This window comes from Ochlerotatus camptorhynchus, unplaced genomic scaffold (genome assembly GCF_037179485.1).
Source record: "Ochlerotatus camptorhynchus isolate MF236.1 unplaced genomic scaffold, CSIRO-AGI_Acam_v1.1 ptg000314l, whole genome shotgun sequence".
NCBI classification, from domain to species: Eukaryota; Metazoa; Arthropoda; class Insecta; order Diptera; family Culicidae; genus Ochlerotatus; species Ochlerotatus camptorhynchus.
Window position 1 is genome coordinate 1,945,366 of NW_027040802.1, and position 21,853 is coordinate 1,967,218.

The following is a 21,853-nucleotide window of genomic DNA, read 5'->3' on the forward strand; positions in this document are numbered from 1 at the left end:
ACAGCAAACACAGCAAAATTGTTTGATACACTAGGTATGAACAGCAGTTTCCTCACTATCCCCGTAACGTCCTTTATCAAGAATGAAGCCTATATTCATGATATGAACATTGTCGATAATTTGAAAGTCGTAAACTACCACGCTGAAAGGGTTATCCGGCAAATTCATGATTATAATCGTAATGTAACTCAAAACGAAGAAAGTTTCCAGAATCTTATTGTAAACGTTAACTCCCACAAAAAAAACCTAACTCACTTGAAACAAAGTACTATTTTTGATAAGTATTCGTTATAGTGAGGTCATATTCGAGAATTGGATTTTATGGATTAATATATTTTCAAACAAATATAAATTGAACACATTTAATTAATCATTCTCTCTCTCTCTCACTCTCTTCTCTTGCTCTCTCTCTCTCTCACTATTGCGTTCTCGCTCGATCTGTGTCGTACTCATACGCTCACTGCATCTAGCACTACCAAGAATACTGTTTGCGCTAGATCATATTCGTGGGTGTAAGTCCAAACCTGCTATGCCGTATAGATCGAAAATGGTTAAAGATATCGCCAAACGGACACAAATTTTGTCCTTCAGGGTAACGAAATCACGTGTTTACTTAAAGACGCACTAGACTTGCTCGAAAATCAGCTTCGTTCGATATATTGGACTTGGGCCTCTGGCGCCAACTGTAAATCTAAACGAAAAACGCTCATTTTTGGATATGTTGATCATTTGGCCCTAGTAATCATTTTCCACATGAGAAAACGTGTCCCCAAAAGATTTTGAAAAATAAGCCCCACCCTAGTGTCATATGGATAGCAAGAAAAGGGCATAAGAAGGTTTGTTTACAAAAAGCTTGTATGCCCTTTTCACATGTTGTTCTTGAATTATTCAACTTATAAGGTAAGGTAAGATTTCTTTATTAAGGAGGCTTTCAGCCTGGGTTTAATTAATACTGATTTTTCGAAAACAAGTTCATGGGATCTTTCGACCATTTCTAGATAGAGCTGGAATTAGGGCGTAACAGCTTTTGTAAACAATCACGGCGAATGAGAACGACTCAAATTTGAGTTTAGTTCACTCATAATCGCCAAAAGTGCAGGAACTCAGCGATGAGTAAATTTGCCTCATGTTTTCCCAGGTTTTTCCAGGATTTTCCAGGGAAAATTTCCCGAATTTGAGATAAGTAAAGATTGGATTCACTCAGTCTATTGGTACTGAGTAGTACCAATAGACTGAGTGAATCTAATCTTTACTCATCGCTGAGTTCCTGCACTTTTGGCGATTATGAGTGAACTAAACTCAAATTTGAGTCGTTCTCATTCGCCGTGATGACTTCTCTTGATGATTTCTAGGCAGTTAAGACTCGTCTACGCAAATCAACATCCCCATCGGGTAGGGGAAGTCATTGTTTACAAAAGCGGTTACGCCCTAATTCCAGCTCTATCTAGATTTGTTTTATTTTAAAGATGCTTGAAAAATGCTCATGGTGGGTTGTGAGATTATATTATTTTTCAAAGCGGATCAAAATAATCGATTGGAACCATATATTTTATATATCATTTCGATCAATAATTGTCACAATTGACCACTTTTTTATTGCTTTAAGTCACTATTTGGTCACTATTTTCGTTATTTTAGTCACTAAAGTCACTACTATTGTATCAAATACCCTTTACCAGCCCTGAGCTAATTCCAACTTTTTAGGATTTTTTTTTCAAATTACTCCCGGAAATTTCTTCCGACATCTTAGAAGTACACTGAAGTCTTTTTTTACACGGTTTTTTTTACGCGGTTTTTTTTTACACGGTTTTCCACGATTTACACGGTACGTTTTTAACGATTTCTCGACAACGATACAACCTATCGACTTGATTCCAATCACATTATCCGTTTCAAGCTATTTGTAATCGAATGGCATACTTAAAAAAAATCACAATTTTTGGTGTAAATACAGAAATTTTTAAAATATGTCTATATGGACCATATCATGCTTTAATTACAAATGGCATCAAAATCCGATTTTTTAAAAACATTTAAGCATGCGAAAAATCAAAATCTCGTAGGTTTTTTTTTACACGGTTTTTTTTACACGGACCGTATCCCCCGTGTAAAAAAGACCTGAGTGTATTTCCTGACTGTCTCCGAAAGTTTCTCCTGAATTGCACTAAAAGATTCTTCTAAATTCCGCCAGAAGTTCCTCCTGACTTCTACCAGAAGACTTTCAGGCGTCCCAGGAAGTTTTATCAGGCTTCATCTAGAACTTTCTTCCGACCTTCTCTGTTTTTTTTTTCTTTCTTCAGGATATCCGTGTAATGGTTTCCCACCCGATGTGACCTATTTTGTGTGAAAATGTATGTTAGGCAAAATTAAAAAAGTTAGTTGTTGGGAAACGTGATTTTTTGTTAATTTCCTCGAATAGTTTCCCGGAATGCCCCGGGTAGAAAACTCTATGCACAGGAGATATATTTTATAACGGGATTAAAGACGAGTGTTTCATATGCAAATTGAAGGAGCTCCTGTTGAATGTCTACCCTAGTGGAAAGTCCGGCAACAGTCAGAATAGCAACTACTAGGGGTGAGGAAATTACAATGCTCTGGAGGGCATGGAGTAAATTAGAGTAAGAAACGGATCATGAACTTATTGAAAACTTTACGGTGGTTAAACAAGCATCACTGTAGGGTCATTCCAGGTCATGTGGGTACACCACCTGTGGTCTATGTCACCGATTTGAGCCAAACTTGGCCAAAACGCTTATTTTCCACCAGAAAAGCTCAAAACTACCTCTCACTCATCTGGTCATATCTCAAAAACTATTTGTCTAAATGATTTTCCTTTGGAAACACACCAAGTAGAAGAGTTTTCCAAAGTGTGGTGAAAGTTTGAGCCCAAAATATTAAGAAATAAAAAATCCCGCCCATGTTGAAAATAGGCAATTTTTTACAGTTTGGATGTCTGTCGGTAATCAACCTGTTTACTGTAGTTACTATAACAAAAACAAAATGTGAGTGCACTTCTAAGAATCTACATTAAAAAAAAATCTCCAAATTAACGTTCTAATTACACGAATAGTTTATTTGGTTGTGGAGTAATCGAAAATCCAGGGTTGTAGCCGAGAAGGATCTAGGCACTTTTGAGAGAAATAAAAAAAGGCGTTTGTTCAGAATGCCAAAATAAGCTTTTTTTGGCAAGTTTGGCTCAAATCGGTGACATCGACCACAACTTTTTTAAATTCTGTACCCAGTTTCCTTGACACATCGCTATCAATCATAGTAACGTTCCGGTTACTGCTTGCCATATTTCAAATGGGAGATTTTTGAAAAGTTTTCTTAACCAGGAATTTTTTTCTGAAAACGACTGAAAAATCAGGGAACATTAATGATTAAGTTCCTTTATTGATACACTGTAGCAGTTTTCTCAAAAACACATTTTTACTTTTCAAAACAACGAAAAACCTTCTGGGAATGAAATGGTTCACGGACGCTTCTATGGTTGTTTTGGACACCTTCGAGACCTTTTGAATTCAGCCTACCCGTCACCATGTATTTTGCTTTGACGCAATCGGCCTATTAAACTCCTATAAGCATGACCAACTCCCAACATTTTGCACTAAAAATAAAATTAAATGTTATCTCCTTCCTTCACTTCCAGAAAGTCCCATTCGAAGATGGAGTGCGACGTTTCGCCACCGGACAGCAGCAGCGGTGGTGGACACCTTCGCACCGGTTCCAACAGCAGCAGTAGTGGCAGCAGCAACAGCAACATCAGTAGTAACCAACGGCGCCAGCCGAAGCATCATCATAGCGGCAACAACAGTAGCAGCAGTAACCTAAGCATAAGTGGTAACAGTGGTAGAAATCTCTTAAACGTTAGTACCGGTAGTAGTTATCGTTCGGAATCGCCCGTGGGCTCAGCCACGGCACCGACCAGTATGGCAGCCTCATCCTCATCGTCATCGTCGTCATCGTCATCAACATCGTCGCAGAATCACCTGCACCATCAGCAGCAACACCACCACCAAAACCATCATCACCACCACCACCATCATGCCCATCACATTCATCATGAGGAGATTACGGTGACCTTTCCGGAGGTGGTCTCCTGCACGCCGGAGCCCAGCTTCAGCCTGTCGGATGATTACGATTGCAATCCGCTGAAAGAAGGTTCGTGTCCCATTGTCTCTGCCATTATTGTAGGAAGCCACCAATCTAATTCTAATTTATTCTCTCTTGCAGTGGACCCACTGAACGTATCCGGTAGTTCGATGGATCTGCTTGCCTCGCCGGTGAAAAATCAGGAGAAAACCCCCAAACACAATCACCACCTGCGGCGAAACGTTCCTAGGATAGTAGTGAAACAGCTACCGAAGCAGCACCTGCCTCCACCTTCGCGGGATGATAAGCGACCAATCGGCCCGGCTTCGACCATGCGGGAGGTGTTGGCTTCCATTCCGGGGTTTAGCATGAAACCCCGGCGGAGGTCCAACAAGAAAATGTCCACCGCGGCGCAGATCGAACAAACGAGGGAGGGTTGCATTGATCTCGAAACGCCCGATTCCATCCTGGTCAATACGAATCTGAGGTCGTTGCTGAACAAGCAAACCTTCCAGATGCTACCGCCTCTGTTTCAGTACAAATTGGTCCAACTGCTGCCCTCGGTGGATCGACCCTCGGTGCTGGATGCATCGGATTGCGAACGGAATGGAATACGGTTAAATCCGTCCAGTTTGAACAATGAATTCTTCGCCCGAGCTTGCCTGGAGTGGCGCGATCGGTTAGCGGAAGGGGAGTTTACTCCGGAGAACCAGATGAAGCTAAAGACGGAAGCGGAGAAGGAGAAGAGTAAACTGGATCCGTGGAAGTTGAAACACTTCGAACCGATGTGGGGTGATAAGAGTTCGGCGGCGAATGTCGGTGCTGCCGGGACGCAACCAAACCCGTCACCTCCGCCGACACCGACGAAGGAGAATCTAGAGAGCACGCCTGAACCTCCAAAGACCAGTACCCCAACTTCGACGAGACCTGCCCTTAAGACCACCATCAAGCTGCGGCCGACAACGACGATAGCTACGAGCACGACGGCAGCTTCGGAAGCGATGGCCAGTTGTAGCAGTGGTCCCAGCATCAGTAGTACTAGCTTCAATAGTATCTCTCCCGGTAGCAGTAACAGTAGTAGTAGTAGTAGCAGTAGTAGTAGTAGTAGTAGTAGCAGTAGTAGTGCTGGTGGTATACCGTCGGCTACTACTACGATCCCAACCACCCGCACTAGTACCACCCAAAGTTCTCTCTCGCCAACAACGGGCACGTCGTCTCCAAAGCGGGTTCGCACCGTTGGAGCTATCACTCGAGCAACTGCCAGCCAAAAGCAGTTGGTTCATCAGCTCCCACCGGAAGCTCCCAGTTCTCCAGTACGACTCACCCGCCAGATCACTCGAGTGGAATCACCCAAACCTTCCACTTCCGCATCTGCCATCGTTACGGTCGCCGTTCCGGTATCAAGTCCAATTGATACTCCTAAACCGGCGTCAGATGTCGTAGATTCCTGCAGTCCCTCTAGTAGTAGTTCCAGTAGTTTCGTCAGTGGCAGTCTGAAGCGAACGCACAATCGATCCCTAACACCAGAGCTAAGCAATAGTAAGATATCGAAATCGTCTCCGGACCTTCAGCCCTCTGCGCAAGAGGGCTCATCGAAACCATGTGATATTATCAAACCGGATCTCGCGGCGCATCCGGCACCGCTACCATCCGCACCATCGTCGCAATCAGATGACGTGCAAATCATCGAGGATCAGCAATCGGTTCCGGATCCGCTGGATGATGTGGAAGTTGCTCAGGAAACGATCGTAGAGGAAATTCCCGACGACGATCCGGACATAACGGAGGTCATAATGGAACGTGCTCCGACGCCTGAACCCAGTGAAGATCCGACGACGTACGATTCGAATCTCAGCGATCGGACAAAACCGCAACAGCAAACCGTGTACGATCAGCATTCCGGGCAGATATTCAATATTGTTTGTGTTCCTTCGCCGGGGGCAGGAGTGGTGGGGACAGCTCCACGGATAGCAAGTCCTGTGATGAGCAGTGGCAATAGTAATTCCGTCGTCATGGATCAGGAGCTGCCGTATTCCAGCAGTCACCACCATCTGCAGCAGGAGCAGTTCTGTCACGATAGCAACAGTAGCAGCACATCGACGACGGCTCTGATGTCCTCCAGCGACCAGGTTCCGCCGAATGCGCTGAGTAGTTTCGAGAATGTGCTGCAAAACAATGAGGAACTGGTGATCATGCAGAGGGAACAGCAGGAGGAAGAGGAAGTGGAGGAACCCCCATCGAATGGGGTGATAAACAGTGATAGTAATGGCAGTTCGGAGGCTAGCAGCAGCCAGCGGACGGTGAGTGCGGAAGTGAATATGAACTTAACGGCGTATCATCACGATCACGAGCTGTTGCATCAGAGTGCGAGCAGTAGTGGGATGATGATGGGCGGGTGTGGGGCAGGTGTAGACGAAGAGGACGAAGAGGAAGACGACGAGGAGAACTGTGATAACAATAATGATTCCACCAACGAGGATGAGGACGATTGCGACGATCAGGAGGTGGTACGGAGAATCAGAACGGCATCGGGAGGATTGCAGGGGGATGATTTGCATAGACTGCAGTTGATCGATTCGGTTCATCAGCAGCAGCAGCAGCAGCACCAGCAGTCGCATCAGGCGGCGATGGGAGCGATCGATTCCGCCGATGACGATGACCAGATGGACGAGAAGTTTATCGATGCGGAAAACTACGTGCTGGAGAGCGGCGAGATTAGTGCGGAAAGTAAGTACTGTTTTGCTATTTGCGATTAAGTTTTAATGCTACCGCCATTGGAGATTTTAGACTTTAACTCCAAGTCACTTTAAGTTAAGTAGCTCTGTAGAAAATTCCAAGTCGATTCTGAAGAGGATCCCAAAATCCGTGTAAAATACCAAGGGAACCAATTTTGAGGGTGCAATTCCAATACAATTCTGAGAATAATGTTAAGGTAATTCCAAGGATAATTCCAAGGGCATAACGAATCGAATTTCTAGAAAATTTTAAGCAAATTTCTTAGCATAATTTCAGAAGAATTTAGAGGAGAACTCCAACGTAATTCTGAACAAATGACAATTCTATGGTGGAATGCAATTCCCCTAAAAAGAATTCAAGCGAATTTCAAATAGAATTCTGGAAGGAAGCTTCAGTTAATGCATAGAAAAAGCTTTCAAATTCCAAGAAAATCTTAGGATGAATTTCATTTTTTATTGATCTGTGGAGAATTTCTAGACTGTTATAAATACGTGTTTTATGGACTCCTATAGAGAATCTAAAATTTATTTTAGATTAATTATGAAATAAACTCTGTAAAGGGAAATAATTCAAAAAAAAAAAACAGCTTGAGAATTGCAAAAAAATCTTGTAGAGATTTGAATAAATGTTCAAAGTAGTTAAAACATCGACAATTTTTTAAAAATTCGTACGCAGAACCGAATTTGAACCAGGAAAAATGCTGCTCTCTTAGTCCATTTATGCTAGTGATTCTCTATTAGCCCATTTATGCTAGTGAAATAGATTGATGACGGTTCTGTAGATTTCCTGCAAAATATAGAGCGTGATGCGAGTAGATGGATTTGGATGCCCTACGGCATAGGGTACTAAGCCCTATTTCGTTTCATCCTATTGACACCGTTCAGCGGTTTAGCCTTTAGTAAATTCGACCTTTGCTGGGTTCCCTGATTAACACTGAAACCGAACCTCATGTAATCACATTGATCGCAAGTGACACACAATCATGCACTGATTTACATACATTGCACCTTCAACTAACCCATCCAACATTTGGTCTAACTAACACCCAATCTGGTCACTTTAACCTTCTCTTACGCTGCTTACTAATCGCACACATCTCAACAAACATCAGTCGACACGCTGGGCATGCTGACGGATGCAACCGACGAGGAAGCCGGAGTGGATCTGGGCATCGCTGGGGTGGCGGAAGCCGGTCCCAGCACCCACGAGGACAATCTTATCATATTGCACGAAATGGACATCAAGGGCGAGGAGGACGAAGAGGAGGAGGAGGATGATGAGGACGAGGACGACGACAATGATGATCCCAATCGAATGAATCAAGCGGAGGACGAAGACGACGAGGAAGAAGAGGCAGACGATCAACAGCAGATTCTGTGTTCGGATCAGCAGGATGTTCCGACGTCTACGGCCGAGGAAGCGGCTCTCTGTACGACGAGCGATCTGGACGGATTCGACGGGATCAATGCCATCAAGATGGAGACTGATAATATCTTTGAAAGTGGCGGTAAGAATCCGTTCGATCCCGTATGTCGGGGATGGGTCTGTTGGTGTTCTTGTTTTCGTATTGCTCTCTTGTTTTATGTTTTTGTTTCGTCTGTCTTCCCGCGAGGAAATGTGATACTCTTTTCGTTTCGTTGACCTGTTTCAGTTACGTAATCGATGCGAGGCGCGATATGCAAAATGAATCCCTTTGTTGTTGTTATATGTTTTCTTTCGTTCGAAATATGTTTACTTCAGTGCTATGCAGGCGATTCCTAGAAATCGGTTTAATGAACGCTGACATGTGATTTTATTTTTGCGATTCCAGATTGGCCCTTCAAAGTGAAGCTGGACCCGAAGATGATGATCGTGGACCAGCTGGACTCGAGCAGTATTATTCTGACACCGTCAACGACGAGTACGGTCTCTGCCGCAGCCGCCCCCATCGTCAGTAGTCATCTTCAGCTTCATCATCATCAACAGCAACAACATCAGCAGCAGCAGCAGCAGATAGCAGTTAGTAGTAGTAGTAGAAGTAACAGCGCACTGCAGCAACAGCAGCAGCAGCAGCATCAGCAGTTGCAATTGCAACATCAGCAGCAACAGATCCATTCCATTCAAGCTGCCCAGCAGCAACAGTTCTTAAACCAACAGGTGCTCTTTCAGCAAGCTCAACAACCTCAGCAGCAGCATCAACAGCAATTGAATGTACTTCAGCTGCAGCAGGCTCAACAGTTCCAGCAACAGCAACAACCGCAACAGGTGCTAATTCCGACGGTGACGGCCGTGTCCAGCAGCTTTCTTTCATCAGAGGCGAGTCCGGATTTTGAATTACTCTCTTGCCTTGAAAGTTTGAAAGTCACACTTAACAATGATCATCTTTTTGTAGGTTAAGGATGTCCGAGCGGTGATAAAAGCGGAAGCGCCGACCATCTCCGGTGTGACGTTTCAGGGTCGGCCAGCCACCGGTCAGTTGATCACCAGGATCAAAATTGAAGGCGAGGACGGCCAGAAGGTGCACGTCGTCTCTTCGTCCGGAAGCGACAATCTTACACGGGTAATCGAGAGTGTAGCAGGGAACTACACCTTTCCAGTGACCACTCAAGCTCAACTGTTGCAACATCACCAACAGCAACAGCACCAACAACAGTTGCTACAGCAGGTTCAGAATCAAATTATCAAACTGGAATCAACTGACGGCAGTCATCATCAGCAACAGCAGCAGCAAATCCTCCAGCAGCAACAGCCAAAATTCATCATCACTTCGAGGCAGATCGGCAATAAGATCCCCATCACGGTAACTAGCGGCCCGTCGGGTCAAATTCTCCAGCAACAACAGCAGCAACCAACCGTTGCGACAACCATCCAAAAACCGATCCAGCTGCAGAAGATCATCATGTCCACTTCGACCCTGCAGCAGCAGCAGCAACGAGCCCGACTACCTTTGCAGCGAGCTCAGTTGCTTCAGCAGCAACCCCAACAGACACCGACACAATCTCAGCAGCGATTCCAACAGAAGTTTGTCACTAACCAGTTGATCCGAGGTCAGAATGCTGCCATCATCAACAGTGTCCAGCTACAGCAGCAAGCGCAAGCTCAAGCTCAAGCTCAGGCTCAAGCTCAAGCTCAAGCTCAGGCTCAAGCTCAAGCTCAGGCTCAGGCTCAAGCTCAAGCTCAAGCTCAGGCTCAAGCTCAAGCTCAGGCTCAGGCTCAAGCTCAAGCTCAAGCTCAAGCTCAGGCTCAGGCTCAAGCTCAAGCTCAAGCTCTTGCCAACCAACAAGCTCTCGCTAACCAACAAGCCCAGCAAGCTGCAGCTACGGTCGGAGCGAATGTGGTTATCGGGCCAACGCCTCGAAAGCGACTTGAAGTTGGAACCGGCGGTATCAGCAGCGGTGGCAGTGGTAGGCGTGGCGGGCGTACCAGTAGCAGCCGTCTTCCGCCGGGGGCGGTGAATCTTGAACGGAGCTACCAAATCTGCCAGGCCGTCATCCAGAACAGTCCTAATCGGCATCAGTTGCGGGCTCAACTGAAACCACCGCAGGCGTTCCTGAACAGTTCCAACTCAAACTCGAGCAATAGCAGCAATAGTAACAGCAGTAGCAGCAGCACTGGAAGCCTCAAGGACGAACCAACCACCTTCGGTGGGGCTGTTCTTACCAATAAGGTGAGTGGAACATTGCTAGTCGCAGTAGTGCTCGAACAATCTGGAATTAATTCAAACAGTTCAAACAGGTTGGTCCCCGATTGGTTCACCCCAAGCGGATAACCACGGCAACGGTCGGTCGGCAACCCTCGTCGATTGTCGTCCGGCATGTATATACCACTGCAGGTCAATCAAATCCCGGTACAATTAGTATTATCTCAACATCCCAGCAACAGCAACAACAACAGCAGCAGCAGCACCAGCCTTCCCAGCAACCCCAGCAGCGGATAATCACCGCTGCGGATGCGGCCGAATTGCAACAAGCCCAGATCATAAGCGTTGCCGGTCCCGGTGGAGCGGGAGCCAGCACCAGTGGTCCAGGTGGAAGCTTTGGAGGAAAGTACGTACTTGTGCAGCGGGCTCACATCGGTGATATTGTAACGCCGCGGGCGGCCAGTGCACCACCGACGCAGAACCAGGTAATTGCCTGTCCAATTTAACACCAATAATAATTATGATTGATAAATACTCCAGTAGAACTCCTGGCTGAATTGCTTTTCCTCTCTGTTTCCGTCCTTTTTCGTCTTGTTCTTGTTCTCTTTGCATCAAATCAACTCATCCAACAACTAACTAACCATTCGACTCTAATCCCAAATCAATCACCCGTCCAAATAACACAAACCCCACACACACACACACACATTACCAAAACAAAATAAATCGCATTTTCAAGCAGCAGGTTAATTCAGTAACCGGTGTTCCAATAACGCTAGCGGGTCGTGGACGGCCAGCTTCGGTAGATATTGATACACCTGTCTTCCCTCCTGATTCTCAACAGCAACAGCAACAACAACAGCAGCAGCAGTATCAACAAGTGCAAATTATACAACCTCCTACGCCGCACCAACAGCAGCAGCAGCAGATTGTTGGACCCAATCCAGGCATCCAAGCGGTGACCCGGAGGGGTCCAACCACGCATGGTAAGTTTTGCACCGAGTCATTAGATAAGATTAGGCAAAAAGGTTGGCTCTTCGCACAACATTTTTGGAGATGTTATACATGTTCCAGAAAATCAGAAAAAGCAAGAAGTCGGAAGTCGAATTTTCCCGGTCGGACCCTGCACAGATGATGATGATGAGATCGACTAAAATTTGCGTCTATTTTCCTCATATTGGAGAGGATTTTTCTGGAGAGCATTTGCTAAACTGTGTGGTCATATCGACTCGATTTTGAGTCGATCTTATCGTCCGAGTGAATTAATCATTTAGTCAAGCTTTTGCATTCATTTTCCATCAGATGTCACTGCTGTTCCTTGTGGCGACATCTATCGGAAAATACTCATGAGTTGTTAACATAAGCAGTCAACAAACCTAGAAATTCATAGGGTGTCTATACCATTGGCGTTTCCTTAACCTCAATCTACCTGTGCACCAACTCTCAAAACATCAACAATTTTCAAAATATTGCTTGCAATGGATAGATATCGAGTAAACTAGAGGATTAAGTGTATTTTTCAAACGATTCAAGTATGAATATGGCATTAAATCTGGTTTTGAAAGTTGGTGCACAGGTAGCAAGTGAGGTTACAGGATGCCACTTGTCTACTCAATAGGGTAAATACATTGTTATTTTATAAACTGTAAATAAATAAATAAATAAATTGCAAATTGTTAAAACTTAAGGGAAGATCGTTGATGGTTAGGAAAATTGAGGAATATTTAGGAAGTCCGAAAAACTTCAACAAGTTTTTAAATTGGATGAAAAGTAATCTATGCATCAGGCTAGTTTCCCAAACTACAACAGAACTTCAAGGCAGTTTCATTAACTTCAGGAAAATTCACTTGGAGTTCTCCTCACCATTCGCTTTGTATTATCCCGAAACTCTCATGGAATTTTTCTAGAAATTCACTTGGAACGCTTCTCTGAATTTTCTAAAACATATCACCAGAATATACTTTGAATACTTCTCGCAATTACATTGGAATATTCCTCAACCTTTCGTTGAAGCTATCCTCCGAATTCAATTATCTTTGAATTGTAAGAAACCCTTTGGAAATATTCTCAGAATTTTCGTTGAATTCATTTAAGATTTCCTTTTGAATCTCACTTCTTCCCTTGGAATTCTACTCGCATTGAAAGTCTCCTAAGAATTCATATGCATTCCTTCCCTCAAATTCCTTAAATTTCTCCTCATATATTTTTTTTTTGGTAAACTATTAGAATTCCTTTGCAGATCTCCTGGATCTATTTTCAGATTTAATTGTAATCCTTCTTTTAGCACAGATTGTACTTGATGTTTTCTCAAAGATTTTTTGGGAAGGAGCTCCTTAGAAATTATAATAAAATTCCACGAGCCTTTAAAGCTGTGCAAAGAATTTGACTTAAGATTCTTGAAAATTTCTTGAAGTATTATAACTTTTAAGTCTAGAATGTCAAATTTGCCAACAATGATTTGTGAAAGTGTAAATTTGCCAAAAATGAAAATAATATGAATAGTTAGTATATTCAGAAGAGTTGTAGAAAATATTATCAGAAGCAACTTTGCAGACGAGCATTAGCAATAAGCATGTTGCACAAATTCGTAGGTGGTACACTGCCGCAACAAGTCCTAGACTATTTTATGTGAGTATTGTCACCTCCGTCCGTTGCCGTATTGACCGAGATATGGAATTGAACTCGGCCTCTTAGATGGAAGTATCAGTATCTCCAATGATCGAGAACTGTCTTGGCTACGGGGGGAGAGGTAGCTCATCGATTCTTCCGGTTCGCCTCCTAGCATCGTGTTATAAGGTACCAGGCGATAACCAGGGTAGTTGATCGATAGCTCGATGACGTCATTTCGTTGGCGTCTGCAATGGGAAATTCTCATAGCAGGCGTTGACGATGGGACGTTGTCGAGTTGTTGAATAGCAACTATCGTGGTAACTCACCCACTATATCACAAGAAATTGCGAGTAGCTGAGTGGAATGGAGATAAGTTAAGCATTGGGTACAGGACCAAGTCTCCCCTGGGTGGTGCCAGAAGATGAGCGCAATAGAATCAACAAGTTGCCATAAGGCACGGAATGAGACTGTTGCATGCCTGGGTAGTCAAAGTCTTCCATTCGTTAGTCATTTCAGGTGGATTAGAACAGGTTTAGGTTTAGGGTGGGCGTTGGCCAGATTTGGATTTTTCAGATGTAATCCTGGATAGGACCCTGTCATTGAACGTCGCGTGAAAGTGGAACTTAATGAAGGCCTAAGTACTTTTTCGTAGTTTTTAGTTTTCGGATTTGAAAGATCGTCGGTTACAGTGGCCTGCTTACTGAGCAGAAAAACGCGGTCCCAGGTCCTTACATATCAAACAGATTTATGGTAAAATCGCTTGTGTATCGTGTATTTTGTGAAACTCGTTGTTGTCGTTGGTTCCGGGTTTGAATGGATACACAAATTTGAGCAACGGTATTATGTGATATGAGGGGCTCGGTGGCCTTAGAGCAACCGTTTTTGCTTACTGAGCAGAACATCATGAGTCTAATCTCAGGCCCATCCACATTCAAGATTCGTCAATCGTTTTATTTGTTAATATGACTACATGGTAATAACAGCAACTCGGTGATTAAAAAGGTGCTCGTCTGCCTAGTGGCAAACGTTTTTGCTTACTGAGCAGAAAACCGTGGGTTTAGTCCCAAGCTCCTTCGCGTTATATGATCGTTAGGACATCAATTCAGCTTATCGTTTACCAAAACGAACCCTGCTGCCCCCAACCCTCTTATCCAACATCCCAGTGATTCCTCGTGGAAGTGCAGAGGTGTTCTCGGCTTCCATCAAAGCGAGTGTCATGTCAACACAATCCTTCCCATTCCTTTCTTGACCTGTGTTCGGGCGCGGCCGGCGCTGGTATTGCCTAATTCAAGATCACCAGTTTTTACACATTGAGGATGATTGCTAGTCCCAAGCATCGTCTATTGGTTCTCTGTGTAATTACAGCTGATCTGGCAGTAACAGAGTAGCAACCGTGGGCGGTCAATCAAGCTCAAGCTCAAGCTAATCGAGAACTGTCTTGGCTACGTCCTTGCAACTGCTGGGGATGGGAAGGATTTTTAGTTGGACACCTACTTAAGAGAGATGCAGAGTCGCAGAGTTCACCTCTCACAAGTGTCAGAGAAGTTTGGAGGTTTCTTAGTGGGGAGGGTAAGGCCATACGTTCGACAAACGTTGCTGGCAGATTTACGATAGCATTGGTTATGTTATATTTATGTGCAAAATACAGTAAATGTGTATGTGTGTATGTGTAAGTGAATAAATAAATAAAAATGGATAGCTTTCACCAATTTTGTCATGTTGAAAGCTGATTCTTGCTCTATTTGAATTCCTGTAAGGTAAATTCATGGCCATTGGGTTGGGTTTCTAGCCAGTTTCAAAATTTTCCAGATTTAGCAGACCTTTCTTCGTCATTGGCGATTCTTGAAAACTTTCTGTGTAACATCGTACTAAACTTATCAGAAGCAACTTTGCAGATGTCGTTTTATATCTACTATATTTGCAAAGGCGTAGCTAGCTTTCTCTACACAGAGGAGAGGAAACAGTTGGATCATAAGAATTCTCGTCCAATTCTTTGTATTGATTCTACAATTCTCTTTAAACGCTCAAACATTCTCACAAGAAATTGTTTAATTTTCTCTGCAAAATTCGAGTAACCGATCTAACGAGATCGCCTTCCTCTCAAGTTGCTCTCGTACGAAGTGGTGCCTCAGGTCGCCGATCTTCTTCTCCGTCAAACATATCGCAGTTTGGTTGTCACAGAAGATTGGGACTGTAACATCCGTCTGGAACATCTCGCCAAGGAATTCATGCCACCAAACAGCGATATCGGAGAATCCTTTTGGCCGCTATTAAATGTGTTTCGCTGGGGTTACTGCTGAAGCTGCTCACCACATTCCTGGCATAAGCTACATCGGGCGGTATGCAGTGTGCTAGAAACTGCAATCCTCCTACCAAGTCGCGAAACGGAATCCTTTCCATTGGTTACTTCTGTTGCTCGGTTGATTCCATCTTCGTCAAACCGTTAAACCGCTCCAGTAGTTCATTTTTCTTGATCCAGCATAACTGCGTCGTCACAGCTGGTGTTTCACATACCGATTACCTGCTTGGTCTTCCCCCAGGTTTTTCATATGAAACTTCACCATTAACTGCTTCTTCACGGTATCGATAAAAGAAGTCGTCCACGTAGACGATAACAAGTACTGTGTTGCCTTTTATTTTGAAATACACGCACGGATCGTAGCTATATGGCTACAAACTCATGCGTTTCAGCTCCACGTCAAGCTTCAAATTCCAGACTCGGCTTGCTTGCTTTAATCCATACAGCGCCTTCACCAAACGACAAACTCTCTTCCGGTTGCTCCATGTATATTTCTTCGCCAGATAGCTCTCCCTGAAGAAACGCCGTTACCGCATCCACTTGATGTATACGCATTCCTTGCTGCTGGAAGTTTCACTATCCACGGAAGAGCAGCTTGGCGCAGGTACTCTTGAAGGTAGTACTGCTGCAGCGGACTTAGGTACTGCGATCCCGGACCGAAGAAATCAAGTACTTACCTTACCAATCAGACTAAGGCCTTGTTGTCCTCTGCTGTCCGAAGAAGTCGTCTCCACTCTACTTGATCCATGGTCACACTTTGCCAGCCTCGTAGTCTGCGAAGGGTCCGCAGGTCGCCTTCTACTTGGTCGATCCACCTTGCCCGCTGCGCGCCTCTTCTTTTTGTTCCTGTTGGGTCGCTTTTTAGAACCATTTTCACTGGGTCGTCGTGCGGCATTCTTACGACGTGCCCAGCCCACCGCAGTCGCCCAATTTTCGCAATGTGGACGATGGATGGTTCTCCCTGCAGCTGGTGCAATTCGTGGTTCATTCGCCTCCTCCACGTTCCATCATCCATCTGCACTCCACCGTAGATAGTACGCAATACCTTCCGTTCGAAAACACCTCGTGGTCCTCCACGAGCATAGTCCAGGTCTCGTGGCCGTACAGGACCACCGGTCTAATCAGCGTCTTGTAGACAGTCAACTTCGTGTGGCGGCGAATTTTATTCGACTGGAGCGTTCTCCGCAGTCCAAAGTAGGCACGATTCCCTGCCATAATGCGTCTTTGAATTTCTCTGCTGGTATCATTTTCGGCGGTCACCAGTGAGCCCAAATACATGAACTCATTGACCACCTCGATTTCGTCACCGTCAATCTGAACCAGTGCGCAAAACAGTCAGGTTCATTGAGTCATTTTGATATGAATATGAACTGCCATCTGCCTCATCATTCACTGCCTCGTGAGAGTCTGAATGATTAAGAGGTAAACGAGTCACTGATAGCCGAGCACTCAGTCAGTAGCTCAGTCAACACGTTTATTCTACCGTGATGGTAATCAATATTTGTTTTGAATGACTGAGCGTACATTTCCTATGTAAAAATGACTCAATTACATGCTGTGTGAGCGAAAGCAAGCGGTGTGCGTCGCCTGCTCGTGAGTTACTGAATGTTTTTGTTGGCTCTTTCATTGCCTCGTCCTTTACCGTTTGGTACAAACGGTCTGTACAGAGCAATGGATTGAATAGTGCAATGCTTTCACACTCAGCCTAGGCAGTCAATAATTTTACGCTTTGATCTAAACTCGTGGTGGGAGGCTAACATTGTCTTCCCTAGAACCTCTTCCTTTCATGTATTTTGTCTTTGATGCGTTGATGGCAAGTCCAATCCGCTTAGCTTCAGCCTTCAGTCTGATGAACGTTTCCGCCATCGTCTCAAAGTTCCGTGCCATGATGTCAATGTCATCGGCGAAGCCAAAAAGCTGGATCTGCCATAGCTGATCTCGATCGATTGTGTCGTATGCGGATTTGAAATCGATGAACAAATGATGTGTGGACAACCTGCCGAATCGCGAATATGAACCCATGAATCCCACCTGGTATTGCCCCACGAACTCTCTTGCAAATGATGACAGGTGGCGGCATAGAATTTGGGAGAGTACCTTGTAGGCGGCGCTCAGCAGTATGATCGCGCGGTAGTTGCAGCAATCCAACTTGTCGCCCTTTTTGTAGATTGGGCATACGGCACCTTCCATCCACTCCTCCGGTAATATCTCCTCCTCCCAAATCTTGGCAATTACCCAGTGCAGCGCTCTAGCCAGTGCTTCACCACCGTATTTTAATAGCTCACTTGGTTGTTGATCTACACCAGTTGCTTTGTTGTTCTTCAGCCGACCGATCTCCTCCTCAACTTCTTGAAGATCAGGGGCCGGTAGCCTGTCGTCTTCTGCGCGTGCTCCAAGGTCTGTTGCCGTGCCACCTTCGTTTTCTGCTGCTTCACTGTTGAGGTGCTCGTCATAGTACTGCTTCCACCTCTCAATCACCTCACACTCGTTTGTGAGAAGGTTACCGTCCAAGTCCTTGCACATATCGGCTTGCGGCACGTAACCTTTGCGCGAACTATTTAGCTTCTCGTAGAACTTCCGTGTGTCGTTCGCGCGGTACAGATTTTCCATCGCCTCGCGATCTCGGTCTTCCTGCTGGCGCTTCTTCCTTCGGAAAACCGAGCTTTGTCTGTATCGCTCCACATTCAATCCCGTGCGGTGTTGCAGCAATCTCACCCGTGCTGCATACTTCGCCTACCCTAGTGCCGCTGCAGCAGTACTACATATGGCGGAACGGATGTCCCTCTAGCCATCCTTAAGAGAAGCTGCGCCAAGCTGCTCTTCCGTGGGTAGTGCAACTTCCAGCCGCTGCGCGTAGTTCTGGGCACCTCAGGCGTCCCGTAGTTGCTCAATTTTGGGGACCCGGCGTTCGACTTCGACGGGTGTTATGCACCGTTGAGAGTTTTGAGCGCATGCATACTGCAACTAGGTAGTGGTCCGAATCTATGTTCGCACTGCGGTACGTGCCGACGTTGATAATGTCGGAGAAGAATTTCCCGTCGATTAGAACGTGATCGATTTGGTTTTCTGTGTGTTGGTCAGGTGGCTTTGTGGATATCTTTGCGGGAGAAAAAGGTAATTCGAACTACCATACCCCGAGAGGCTGCAAAGTTCACGCATCGTTGGCCGTTGTCGTTCGATGCGGCATGCATGCTGTTTGGCCCGATTGCCGGTCTGTACATTTCCTCCCGTCCTACCTGACCGTTCATGTCGCCGATGACGATTTTGACGTCCCGTTGGGAACAGCCGTCGTACACCTGCTTCAGCTGTGCATAGAACGCTTCTTTCTCGTCGTCGGGTCTCCCTTCGTGTGGGCAGTGCACGTTGATGATGCTGTACTTGAAGAAACGGCCCTTAATCCTCAACTTGCACATCCTCGCGTTGATCGGCTGCCCACCAATCACGCGTTGGCGCATCTTACCCAGCACTACAAAGCCGGTTCCCAGCTCGTTGGTTGTGCCACAGCTCTGGTAAATAGTAGCCGCTCGATGCCCGCTTTTCCATACCTTTTGTCCCGTCCAGCAAAGTTCCTGCAGTGCTACGACTTCGAAGTTGCGTGGTTGAAGTTCGTCATATTAACTTATCGCAGCCCAGGAAGCCGAGCGATTTGCAGTTCCATGTTCCGAGTTTCCAATCGTAGTCCTTATTTCGTCGCGTAGGTCTGTGCCGATTGTTCCGATCCGTATTTCTTTCTTCAGTATTTGCAACTTTGTTTTTTTTTCAGTGCGGCTTGTTGGGCCCGCCGCGAGACCATCGTGCACAGCTCTGTTTAGAGTCCCACGCTAGCACTAGGATGGTGATCAGCCGCTCCTAACATGGAGAACAGACGCCGTTTTGAGCCGCACCTCCATGGTAGTCTTTTGTTATGACTCGGGGAGGCGTGAAGTAGGAACCTGTGAGAACCAGGGCTAGGTATTCCGCTCCTTCCAGGTTGTCAACTCACCATTTTGTAGCCCAAGAAGAAAAATGCAACAAGCCTTATTTGTAGCATAACTTTTAAATGGCGATGTGGACTGCCCTCAACTGCTTTCACAATTAAACTTCCGTGTTCCTCAAAGGATGTTGCGGCAATCATCCTTACTACAACCAAGATTCCATCGGACTGCATATGGATACCATGAGCCAATGTATGCGATGATTCGGGCATTCTTCGCTGTGGAAGAAGCATTTGAATTCGGAGAAACATCGAACCAATTTCGAAACCGATTGAGATTTGTAATCTGTTTATCTGTTGCTTTTTTGTGTATTATCTAAGTTTTATTCATTAAGACAACTACTGTCAGATGAGTTACAATAAATAAATAAATAAATTTATCCCTGTGACTTCATACCAAACGTAATCATCTTGATATTGAGTGTAACTTAATTTACCTAAAGGTAACGATGTGCTCCAACATCGCAGGATTAGCTCTTACCTTAATTCAATAAGTTCACCAAGTTCAGCTATGATATATTTGAAAACGTCGTTCTGGTGATAATGGATAAACGATAGTCTAACTTCAATCGTTATCCAATGAGCACTCCGTTGGATAATAGTCTAGCAATACTTGATAAATGGTTCATAGTCAGTATTACGAGCTAAACACATTTGGTTCATTAAGTCGATGTACATAATGGAAAGAATTCCATTTTGATCCTATTTCACTAAAAACACGATTCTTCTACTTTCAGTAATCTCATACGGTGATGTCGGTATCGATGCGGCCAACGGCCAGCACATCAGCCAAACGGCAGCTTCCGTTATGCTGGACAGTAGCAACAATACCGTAATAGCATCCAGCAACGGTCCGATGGCAGCTGCCACTGGAGGCCACATCACTTCCACTTCAGCACCATCTCCCCTTCTCCCGGGTAGCAACAACAACAACAACAACAACAATAATAATAACAACAACAACAACAATAACAGTACTATCGGTATTATCAACAATAACAATAGCACTAGTAGCAACAGCAACAGCAGTAGTAGCAGTAGTAGTAATAGCAATGGAAATAGTAACCACCATCATCAGCATCAGCAGCCGCAAGGAGCAGGACCAGCTTCGTCCTGTTCCTGCTCGCTCAATGCGATGGTCATTTGTCAGCAGTGTGGCGCCTTCTGTCACGATGACTGCATCGGTGCTTCGAAACTGTGCGTGTCCTGTGTCATACGATAAAAAAAAAGATAATGGAAAAAAGAACCTTAAAAATCTGTGAGCCTTCTTGTAAAGGAAAAAAAGAAAATTAAAATGCTAGTTTTTAACACTATTAAATGGAAAAGCCTGCCACCGAATACCAATTACTACAATTTCACCCACACAAAGACATGTGTACAGACAGACTCCAACACACTTACACGGAACAGAAACACATTTTTTTTCGAGGAAAAAAAAAGCCTGTGCAAAGACTCATATTTAGCATTAAGTAAGTGATTCTTTTGGTTGGTTCATCCCTGGAAACTTCTTTAAATTTTTGGGGCTTTTTCCTACCGGAACCGGTGGGCAAATTCCAACCTAAGTAGTGTGAATCCAGGTTAAAATCAGCGGCGTGCTTGTGCGGTATGACAGACATGGTTGCGTTTCGATTTGCTTTTTCGTTTGTGTGCGCGATCGGGCCGGAAGAGAGATAAGATGGATGGAATGCAAGCGAGAGAGCGCGCAAGCAGCAAATACCTAGGAGCTTTGGTTGTTCCGTATTTTTGTTCGAATTTTCCACCCGAGTATGAGGGCAAACAACTGCAGAATAAAATTGCTAATTATATAAGAAATTGAAATAAAAAAAAATCATAACGGTGAAAACTGAGCTAGAAAAAAAAACCCTCTTGTAATAATTAATTGCTAAGTCTAATCTTATAAGAAGCTGATGATAAAAGAAAACAGAGATACACACACTGAACAAGCGTATGTGAAAGGCAGAAAGAATAAACTATAATCGAGAAAAGAAACAATGGAAACTGCTGACCGATCCCATTGAACAGTTGGAACCCCCTCGCGGGACTGACTTGTAGTAACTGAAAAAGAAAATCTGTGATTTACTGTCCTACACCCTTCGCTCGATTCGATTACCCGCTACAACTGGCGCTAATTAACTTACTTACTTTCCTTGCTAAGAGCTTTGGTTCAGTGATTTCGTTTCGCTCTCCATTTGATTGCAATTGTGTTGTTAGGCTTTTACGATTATTTATTTTTCTCCCTAATATCATCCAATTCTAATGGAACCATTGGAATAGTGTAATTTTATGTTATTAAGGCACTCTTAATAAGTCCCAAACAACAAATTCGAAGAAATCAGTATAGATAGGTAGGTAGTTAGGGTAAGCGTGAATGCTATGCAGGTTCGCTTTTAAGTTTGGTTATTTGTAGACAAAAACTATCGCTTATTACATTTTTTTTTTAGTTTTTAATTTAGGTATTACCATCTTTTAGATACTATCATTTCACAGCAAGTAAATTCTTCAATGAGGAATTATTAATTTGGAA

The 21,853-nt window shown here is 44.5% G+C and overlaps 1 protein-coding gene across 9 annotated transcripts in view; it reads left to right on the forward strand.

Annotated features, from left to right (window-relative positions):
- LOC135707559 (polycomb protein Asx-like) overlaps positions 1–21,853 on the forward strand; it is a 51,578-nt gene extending 29,725 nt beyond the window's left edge. For 2 of the 9 annotated variants that reach the window (XM_065229409.1, XM_065229405.1), the window contains exons 2-9: positions 3,650–4,161; positions 4,234–6,819; positions 7,940–8,335; positions 8,639–9,123; positions 9,200–10,474; positions 10,534–10,932; positions 11,187–11,433; positions 20,067–21,853. In XM_065229409.1, the coding sequence (XP_065085481.1) occupies positions 3,666–4,161; positions 4,234–6,819; positions 7,940–8,335; positions 8,639–9,123; positions 9,200–10,474; positions 10,534–10,932; positions 11,187–11,433; positions 20,067–20,551 (6,369 nt within the window). In that variant the 5' untranslated portion in view covers positions 3,650–3,665 and the 3' untranslated portion in view covers positions 20,552–21,853. Of the gene's footprint in view, positions 1–3,649; positions 4,162–4,233; positions 6,820–7,939; positions 8,336–8,638; positions 9,124–9,199; positions 10,475–10,533; positions 10,933–11,186; positions 11,434–20,066 lie in introns of those variants that run through there. The other 7 variants (XM_065229408.1, XM_065229406.1, XM_065229407.1 and 4 more) reach the window with 7 other exon arrangements.